The 9,932-nt window shown below is 36.6% G+C and overlaps 1 protein-coding gene across 8 annotated transcripts in view; it reads left to right on the top strand.

Annotated features, from left to right (window-relative positions):
• Positions 1-9,932, top strand: part of Ptpn13 (protein tyrosine phosphatase non-receptor type 13) — a 238,888-nt gene that overhangs the window by 43,928 nt on the left and 185,028 nt on the right. For all 8 annotated transcript variants that reach the window (XM_008851752.3, XM_029555308.1, XM_029555309.1 and 5 more), the window contains exon 2: positions 6,270-6,389. In XM_008851752.3, coding sequence (XP_008849974.1) covers positions 6,275-6,389 — 115 coding nt within the window. In that variant the 5' untranslated portion in view covers positions 6,270-6,274. The remainder of the gene's footprint in view (positions 1-6,269; positions 6,390-9,932) is intronic.

Here is a 9,932-nt window from a genome sequence, read left to right as displayed (position 1 = left end):
GATCAGGATTAAAATGAAAGTTCCTAAAAAAAAAAAAAATAAGCATTTTATATTACTGTTATTAGTGTGTGTATGCACATGCATGATGTGTATATGAGTGGGTACACATGTCATTGTGCACATGTGGAGGTCAGAGGACAACTTTATACAGTCTCTCCTTTCACCTTTACATGGGTTCCAAGGACTGAACTGAAGTCATCAGGCTTTTGTGACAAGTACCTTTACCCATTACCCACCAGCCCCACTTTCTACTTCCTTGAGATCAACTTTCTACCTTCCATATGTAAGTGAAAATGTACGGTATTTGTCTTTCTGTGCCTGACCTATTTCACTTAATGCAGTGTCATTTATCCTGTTCCATCCATTCTGTACAAATGGCAGAATTTCTCTCTTTATGGCTGATAACAGGTCATCATGTTTTAGACCATTATCTTCATTATATATTCTTTCCATGAAAACCTAGGTTGAGTCTGTATTCTGACAATTAGGAGTACTTCTATAGACATACAGGTACACATATTCATTGCAAACATATGCCACATTTTCTCTATTCATTCATCCATGGATGACATCTGGGTTGATTCCATATCCTGGATAATGTGAGCATTACTGTAATCAACATGCAAGTGCAGCTGTCTCTTTCACAGTTGGATTTAAATTCCTTTGGCTATAGACCCAGTACTGGAACTTCTGGATTGTATGGTACTTTAGATGTAGTTTTTTGAGCTTCCTACTGTTTTCCATAGTGGCTATACTAATTTACATTTCCACCAGTGGTATATTAGAGTTCCCCTTTCTCTCCATATCATCAGCATTTATTATTTTTGTCTTTTTTGATAATAGCAATTTTAACTGGGCTGATTTAGAATATTGTAACAGTAACTTTTAAGAAAACTTTCAATTGTGTAATTCCATTTTCAAATATAATTATTAAAAATCTCTCTTAAATGCTTTAAACTACATGTTCACTCTGCTGATGGCTTCCTTTGTTGCATAGAAGCTGGTCATTGTGGCAAATACCTTTAGTCCCAGCACTTGGGAGGCAGAAGCAGGCAGATCTTTGTGAGTTCAAGGCCAGCCTGGTCTACATAACGAGCTCCAGGCCAGCTGAGACTATAGGGAGACTGTCTCAAAAAGACCAACTAATTCATTAATAAAAAGCCAGTTCATAGCCAGTTATCACGGCACACATGTAATTCCAGCACTCTAGAGACATAGGCAGGAAGATCAAGAGTTCAAGGCCAGGGGGCTGGAGAGATGACTTAGCAGCTGAGAGTACTGGCTGCTGTTGCAGAGGACTGGGTTCAATTCCCAGCACCCACATGGCAGCTAACAGCCATCCTAACTTCAATTCCAGGGGATCTGATGCCCTCTTCTGACCTCTACAGACATTACATGACATAGGTACACTTAGGTACATGCAAATAATACACTCATACACATTAAAAAATAAAAAGAAATAAACAAAAGAGTTCAAGGCCAACCTGGGCTACGTAAGAGAGATTTAAAAAAAAAAAAAAAAAAGCCTGACAGAATACTTTCCCAAGTATCTTAATGCCTTCTAATGAATGAAGACTTATCTAGTAAGATTTATATATGGCAAATCATTAATTTCTTTGTTCCAATAGAATTTTATGCATTTTAGAATATAAATTTGTTTTCTTAATTACACTTTAAATTAGAACTACAATGGCAATTTTTCATTCTAACTGCCCTGTTTAGCTTAGCTAAAATACATATAGATACAAATTATTTAATTTAAAAAAGTACTAGCATCTGGCCTTCTTTTAAACTTTCATATACTTAATTCTGAATCTTCCTGGATTAGAAGATTTCAAAATTGGAGGCTTGTCTTCTCAACTAATTATTCTCAATTCCCCCCACCCCCTGCGTTCTTCCTCTCCCTTTCCCTCTCATTTTTCTTCCTCTCCCTTTCCTTTCAGTTTCTCTGGCAAGATAACATTTTCTTCCTATGTAACTCTGACTGGCCTGGCCTCAAATTCTTTGGGACCTCTTGCCTCAGCCTCCAGAGTGCTGGGATTACAGGTATATATGCCAGCACATCTGACTACTATAGTTCCCTTTGATTTACCTTGCTTTGTTTTGTTTCAGTGGTTGGCACTGAATACTATGGTTTTGTAATTACCAAAGATATCCTCAACCAGTATGCTGGGTCTTTGCTCAAAACTTGTTGCATATTCAGAACACTTAAGAGCTGCTTTGTTCTTAAAATAAAGTGCTCTGTAGCCCAGTTTTCTTAGGTTCAAATTAAACATTCTTAGTCTACCCACAGACAGGTTATTATATTACTTGATTGGATTCAGTCAATCTGTTTAGTGTTTATTTCCCCCATGACTCTCTTTTGTGTGCTTCCTGTCTGAAACATCAGGATTAAAATGGCATCTGTTCGAGTCTTCTTGTGGTGTTGTCTGACTCTGTGGATCCATTTTAATGTCATGCCACTTATATTTAATGTTAACCAAAAATGTAATGATTCTGGCTGGATAATTCATTTTTCTTATATGAAATTCTTTTTAAAAACTGTAATTGTCATGTGCCATACACATTCAAGAACATGAGTGTAGATAAACTGGATCTACTTATTGGAAAGTAGAACGATAGTAAAGTGCCAGTCACTTACTTATACCCTGAGATAGCAAATACTCTCTCTAAAAGGAACAATCAAAACAATAAACTTTTTAGTTTCCTCTTAACTGGCTCTTTCCCTCATCTGTTTGTTGACTTAAAAAGCTGTTGCAAAGCTACATTAAGTCCTCAGACCGAGGTAGTTTTTAAAAAATCTTAAAGCTTTTTTCTCATGAAGCTGTAAGCTGAATTAAACCTATATGTTATCTTAATGGTCCTGTTTTGAAAAGCGCAAATGTTCCTTCTGATTTTTGAGTCTTAAGTTCCAGCCACAGGCATAGAAACCTTATACTGAAAAGATAAAAACATACTATTTCACCAAAAAAGCCCCACATACTATTTCAAATAAAAGATAACAGATGATTAATATTCTGTAATTCAGAACTCTTTGAATCAAGCATCAGAATCATAATTAGTAATCTTTGTAGGTGGAAGTTAAGCACTGGAAAAGTTTTGTGTGCAAGAAGTTACTTAGGCTGTTTAGTTTTCTTAAAGGAGTAAATTAACTCTGTTTTAAAAACTAATTCCTTTAAAGGTATAAACAGGATCCAGAGAGATGACTCAGTGGTTAAGAGCACTGACTTCCCAGCACCCACATGGTGGCTAACAACCATTCTGTAACTCCAGTTCCAGGGATCTAGCGCCATCTTCTGACCTCCATAGGCATTGCATGACGGGTGCACTTACATACATGCAGGCAATGCACTCATACACATAAAATTATAATAATTTTTAAAATATAAACAAAAATTTATCTTAAGATTCAAATTTTAGTGAAATACGTGTGTGTATGTATGCACACACACACACACCAAATGCATTGCTTTTGCACTGGTATGCCTAAGGTAGAATTTTAAGTAATTTACTTTATATGCGATCATCTCTCTTTGAAAACTTATTTCTCAAAGGCAATTTCTTTCCCTTTCTATAAATGAAAACTCAGGTCTATTTTTCTTTCACTACTCTTTGATAGCAGTAATAATTACTTAAGTTAAAAGACACTGTTGAGGCCATAATTAAACGTGCCTTCTCAGCATATCAATCAACATTTCAATCTCTACTCATTTGAAGCTGCAGCTTTTCCCTTCCCTTGGTAGGTTGGCCTTGGATGGAGGCAGTGTGGGTAGCTTCTCTCAGCCCACTAGCAAGTTGCTGTATCTGTCCCCATCAGATTTAAGCTGAGAACAAAGACACCAAGAGAGGCAGGCAGTCTTTCCTGGACTCTTGTGGTAAAATGACTTCATTAACTTGTTTTGAACTGGATGAATGGTTAAGGCTGACTCTTTCTGGTTTTGGTGGGTTTTCCAGAATCTTTCACTGGAACCATACTGCCTGTGACAGGCCAGAAAAAAATGTTCCTCCAACTAGCCAGTCTCCTTAATCCTGTTGGTCCTCAGCCTGCTTTTCTCAGGCCTCCTTCAATAGTAGTAACTGTAATTCTTCCTCTTCATCCCCTCTTCCCCTTCTTCCCTTTCTCTTTCATTTCTCTTCTTGCTCCTGTCTCCTTTTTGGTGATTCTTTGGGTACTTCTGGTGGTACTTTGTGTAGACTCCCTCCTCCTTACTTTTAACCATCCTCCCAGTACTGAGCATCTAACCTATTTTTTAAAGAGATTTAAAAAATATAATTCATATGTCATGCATGTCACTCATCTAATGCGTTTTTTCAGTAGTTTTAGTATCTACACAGTCATGCAACTATCTACATTTGGGCACAGTTTCATCCTCTAGACTTGCCTCTTAACCCCTGCCCTCATGAAAGTGTAGCCAGCTCTGATATTTCATGCCCCCTCATTCATGAGTGACCTCAGGGTGATAGCTAATACCTTTAAATTCCTGATCTGTATATCAGGTACTGCTCAAACTCCACAGAACACATCAAGCGGATTCATTGAATCTCTTTCACTGTCTTGAGGTGAAATGAAGGCCCCTTCTCATACCCCTCCAGCTTTAGAGGAGACATGAAAACCAGCACACTCTTCAAAGAACCCTGCTGGTGCAATTCTTTCTTTATGCTTGATGCGTTGGCTTTGGAGCTATCTAACCAGTTCTCAGACATAACACTTTAGAAACTTGCTACAGGGTAGTTTTCTTACAAGTCATGTTGGTATCTTATGTCTAATAGTATCTTGATGCCTCTATTGAAACTTCAATTTATTAAAATGTTTCATGAGGAAGATTAACTCACACATCTCTTAGGAAAAAAATGCATCTCCTAGTATAATGATATGCTATCATTATAGTGAAGTACATGAAAACCTAGAAACATTTGCTATGGGGAGACATCTGAGTAAATGAATACGTTTCTTATGCAAGTGAAAGAAAAACTTTTTTGGCTTTCTCAAAGCAGCATCTTCTGTCTTCCCATTTAATTGCCACATTACACATATAGATAGACAAGTCAAAAAACAAGACCCACCCCCTTTAGCTAGGATTACTTTTGTTCTGACTAGATTAGTGATTATAAGTATAAATAATAAGAACATACTAGCTTTTCTTGTTGGTGAGCAAATAAAGACAACTGTCTAAATCAGATGTTTTATAGGCTTTTAAAATAATTTAACAAGGAGTTTAGTTAAGAAAATAGCTACAATGATTAACATTTGCAATTTCCTCTGGCTTTTCTAAATCCACTGGATTCTGTCTACCAACAGATAAATACTACATTCATATCAGGGGTAAACAAATCCCGTTGAAGCACAAATCTTAGGAGTTACTCACTGTAAAGGGTCAATTTCTTTTTGAGACATACCAGCTTCAGAGAATGTTTATGGGAGGATTTTGAGAGACTGCATTTTCCCCTTTCCAAATTAAAAAAGGATTAGTGAGCCCAATAGAAAACCTTATGTTTTATCAAAATAGCACTTAATTAAACATAGAAAAAAATTGTTGCTAGTAAAAGAATTGCCATAGAGAAAAATTTCTGATCTTTTGTTAATTCAGTTTCTGTATAGTCTTAGATTACAAAGTATATTCACAGAAATAACCTCTTTTATTATCATAGTAACCCTAAAAGGGCATTATTCTTATTCCCATATCACAGATGGGAAACAGGTGTAGAGGTAAAATGACATTCCTAGGAGCAAGTGCTGAGTTGGCAGCAGAATTGAGTCTAGGAATAGTTAACTCCATTCAGTACAAAATTTTCAGTTATAACATATATATTATACTTTGTCTTTTATTCCCAACTCCTCCTAATGATACCTATAGGGCCTCCTCCCTACTCTTCATATTGGAGATGGAAAGGGTGAAACTTGGAACTGAATTCTAAAAGGCCTTGGTCTGCTTTGGCTTCATCATCTGTATTTTGGTGACTTTCTGGCCCCCTGGGCTCTCTGTCTTTTCTCATGAAATAATCACCACTGCTATTCACAAGACCTGCTTTTGAGGTTAGCACTGTTAGGCAGACCAAGGAGTTGTTTCGAGGGGGGTTTCCTCCAATTCTTTTGCTCTTATGAATTTAAGCCTAAAGGATTAAAGTTAGATTGAAGTCTGGACTGAAAAATTAGGTAACTTGGACTTCATAGTTCACACAGATACAGAGTTTTACTGAAAAAAAAAAAAAAAAAAAACCCTGCAGTTAAGATGCTAGTACATAAACCTTCTGTTCCCTTTATTTACTAGGTAATATGCATGTGTCACTAGCAGAGGCCCTGGAGGTTCGGGGCGGACCACTTCAGGAGGAAGAAATATGGGCTGTATTGAACCAAAGTGCTGAAACTCTCCAAGAATTATTCAGAAAAGGTAAGGCATTCTTAAAATTAAACATTTTATTTTGCATATTGAGTAGCTGAAAAACACATAGCCAATTAACAAATTAGATTTTTGTTTTCTGGTTTAGGCAGAGTATGGAAAGAAATACCTCATCTTTCTATGTCTGAAAATCTCAACTTAGCTACCTTAATTTGAACATATCCCATGTGCCTCCTTGCTCTAGATATGAAATGTAATGGTTATCAAAATGAAAACATTGCTTATCTGTGGGGAGCTTATGCTCCAGTATAGAAAGTAGCTATAAAGAGAATGCTCATATGAGCAAATGTAACCAATTAATAAGGGCTATAAAGGAGGGGGATTCAGTGACTGTGTGAGAACACACAAGAGGGGTAATTTGGCTTATTGTGGGAAGGAAAAGAACGGCTTCCATGCATTAAATTACCCCCGAGCTAAGGCCTGAAAGTGAAGTAGGAGTTAACCAGGTGAGCGGGAGCAAATAAAACATTCCTGGCAGAGAGTGTGCATTCCTGTTGCTCTACATTAGGTAATGCAGACTGAATATGTAGTTTGGTGTTTTCCCTGTAGGTGGTCACTTGGTCCAAAAGGTTGTGTTGCATTTGGGAGTTGGAAATTAGTCAGGCTTTGGTTGTCCAAAGCTATTTGCTATTCTGTTGAAAAACTATGCATAGAGCTGGTGTTTGTCAGTCACGGCACAGGGGCACCCCTATTTAGACAGGGAGCTGAATAACCAAGCTTTGTCTAATGGAAGAATCAGTTTTTAAACTCGGTTGAATAAATAAACCAGACACAGTAAATCTGACAGAAATAGGTTGCATTGGAAGGAGAGATATTCCTCAAAGTGTGGTATCTATACCAGCAACAGAGCAGCACCTGAAACTTTATTAGAATTCAAGTACTTAGGCCCACACTGGAAACCTACTAAAATAAGAAATTCTGGGGTTGAACCCAGGAATTTGTGCTTTACCAAGCCCTGGAAGACATTCTGATGCATACTATAGTTTGAGAACCATCTTAGGATAGAATTGCTCACTACCAGGTACCAAGGGAACCCTTTGGAAAGGTGTGGGATAACTGCACATGGCAGGATAGTCTAGAGCTGAGCGGAAGAACATTTGGAGACAAGGGGTTGAGGCAGATGGGTAAAGCTCTGCTTTTGATACTGTTGATTTTTCAATCCAGAGACAGGAATTTGAGCAGTGTTAGGACCCACCTATTACTGCTTATTACCGAGATCCTTAAAATGCATGTTACTGAGATATTTGAAGATCTTTGATTATAGCTAAGATTAATCTTAAGAAAATTTATTCTTTTTTACGTAAAATCTCAGAACAAATCTCTTTGCTTTAAAATAAACACTATTGCTTTCATACTTCACTTTTTTAGACACTTAAGAAGTATAGGCAGTACACAGTATTGAGCAGGTAGCTGTGCTCCAAAGGTGGCATTACTCAATTAACAGTTAACAATAGTCAGTTAATTTTTCAGACATCACCTTGTGAGGTATTATGAGATGATCCAAGTGAGTGGAAGGTTGCCCTTAAGGGATTCGTTTAGATCAGACAGATACACGTGAAAAGTTTATCTCTTCAGAAGAGTGTGCCAAATGAACGACTGAGACGATTGCTACAGATGTTCAGAGGAGAGAAAGATAATAATCTCTTTATTATACCAACTGGCAGGATCACTGCCCAGGCCATGACTCATAGAATGCAAAGCATTTTGCCTGCTAGAAGTACCTGAGGGGTTTTCCTTCCTTCAAATTTCATGTTAATAGAGACTGAATGCTTGAATTTACAGTTCTTGCTATTGAGAGGCAATTGTTGCATAGTGTATTTGCACATCACAATAAAGATAGTAGATGTGCTATAAAATTCATTGTCAGGCAACTGTGTCTCATGTACTATTCAATGGAAATGCGTTACTATGTGGATCTAAATATAAGCAACAGACTAATAAAGGATAATATCGGTAATGAAAAAAATTAAATTTGACTTCTTTGACAGATGGGAAATTGCCAGTTATTATGATTGCCAATTGGAAATTTCCATTTGTTTGGACAAATCCAAAATGCTTATTTGATTTATATGAAACTTTTACATTTGCTAATGTAATATCATTTTTACTACAAGTGTTCCTCCTAACTCTGATACAAAAAGTGAAATAAAATAATTACCATTTTGTTACTTTTTGGACAGATTGTGGTTGTCTTGACTTTCTAGTAGATAAGTTTGTGGGTAACAGTGGAAATGCTAGTGGGAAAAGCAGATAAAATGTAGTGTCTTCCAAAAAATTTGTTTATCTCAAATGTATCTTTTCATCTTAGTTATCTTCATCTTTCTGTATCTTCTATATAAACCTTTCTTTGGCTTTTCCCAATATCATCTTGAAGCTACTGCTTCCATGTCTCTCACAGTACATGAGTGCAGCATGCTCTTGACATGCCAACGATAGATGGATGGAAATATGCACCTCCACCCCCCACCCCAGGAATTATTGAGCATAGCTTAAGAAAATAGCCTATGTCTTCATTTTTCTCAGCCTCCTAGCAGTTTAAGGCTTTAAACTGTTAAGTAAGCGATTATCATAGAATAAAGATACTGAAACATGACCTTGTTGAAAGATGCCATCTTCAAAGTGGTTTCTCTTCATAGAAAGAAAATGCAAAACTTTTAGCATTGACTTCCAGACTTAGATCAAGTGATGATGGTAGGGGTTCTCCTTTTGTTGTGTCTTCATCTTCTTGCCTTGTGCCATGAGGATACACTATCTGTATGATAACTTACTGAATTTTTTTGAAATTTTCTTGTGGTTGTGGATGTGATCTGTCCTTGTAATTATTCTGTGACAATTTGAAAAGAATAGTCTGGTCTGTGACTGTATTTGTTAATGCTTGGTGTTTTTTAAAAATTATTTATTTAATAACCATGTCTTTAGAAGAAGCATTTCGTTACAGCATTATATTCAATAACAGTTTCCAGAGCAAAGATGCATCTCTTTCAAAATTGGCTGTAAATTTTTAGGTTGACAGTTGAATTAATACAGTTATGCAATATTAAACTCAGTATAAACCCTATAAGACATAAAATTGAATGAGGTTTTAACCTTTAAAAAAGATCTCATTTCATTTTAAAATATATTGTTTCATATAGAAAAACTGATTTTTAATGCAACTAACACTTAGATGTTTGCACATGCATCTCTAATCTCTATGCATCTGATTATTACTAGTCACAGTCAGTTACTTTCTGAGATCATTGACACCTGAGCATGGATATAAAGTCATCAGGTAGATTTCAATGGTAATGTTTTTCACCTCTACTAATTAACATTAAGCTAATTTTTATGCTTCTTCCTCAAATATAAGTCAGTTTTTTATTTGTTCATTTTTTGTGTGTATTTCATACAGAACATCCCAAACATTCTTCTATATACCCACATCCCAAATGACACCCTCCGATAGCCCCCCTGTCATACTCTGTCATCCCTGTTACTGTTACTGTCCACTGTGTTGTCAACACCCCCAGCCATTCCCCAGTGCTTGTCCATCTG

Source organism: Nannospalax galili, unplaced genomic scaffold (genome assembly GCF_000622305.1).
Source record: "Nannospalax galili isolate Female #2095 unplaced genomic scaffold, S.galili_v1.0 scaffold405, whole genome shotgun sequence".
Taxonomy (NCBI): domain Eukaryota; kingdom Metazoa; phylum Chordata; class Mammalia; order Rodentia; family Spalacidae; genus Nannospalax; species Nannospalax galili.
This window is presented reverse-complemented; position numbering and strand designations above follow the sequence as displayed.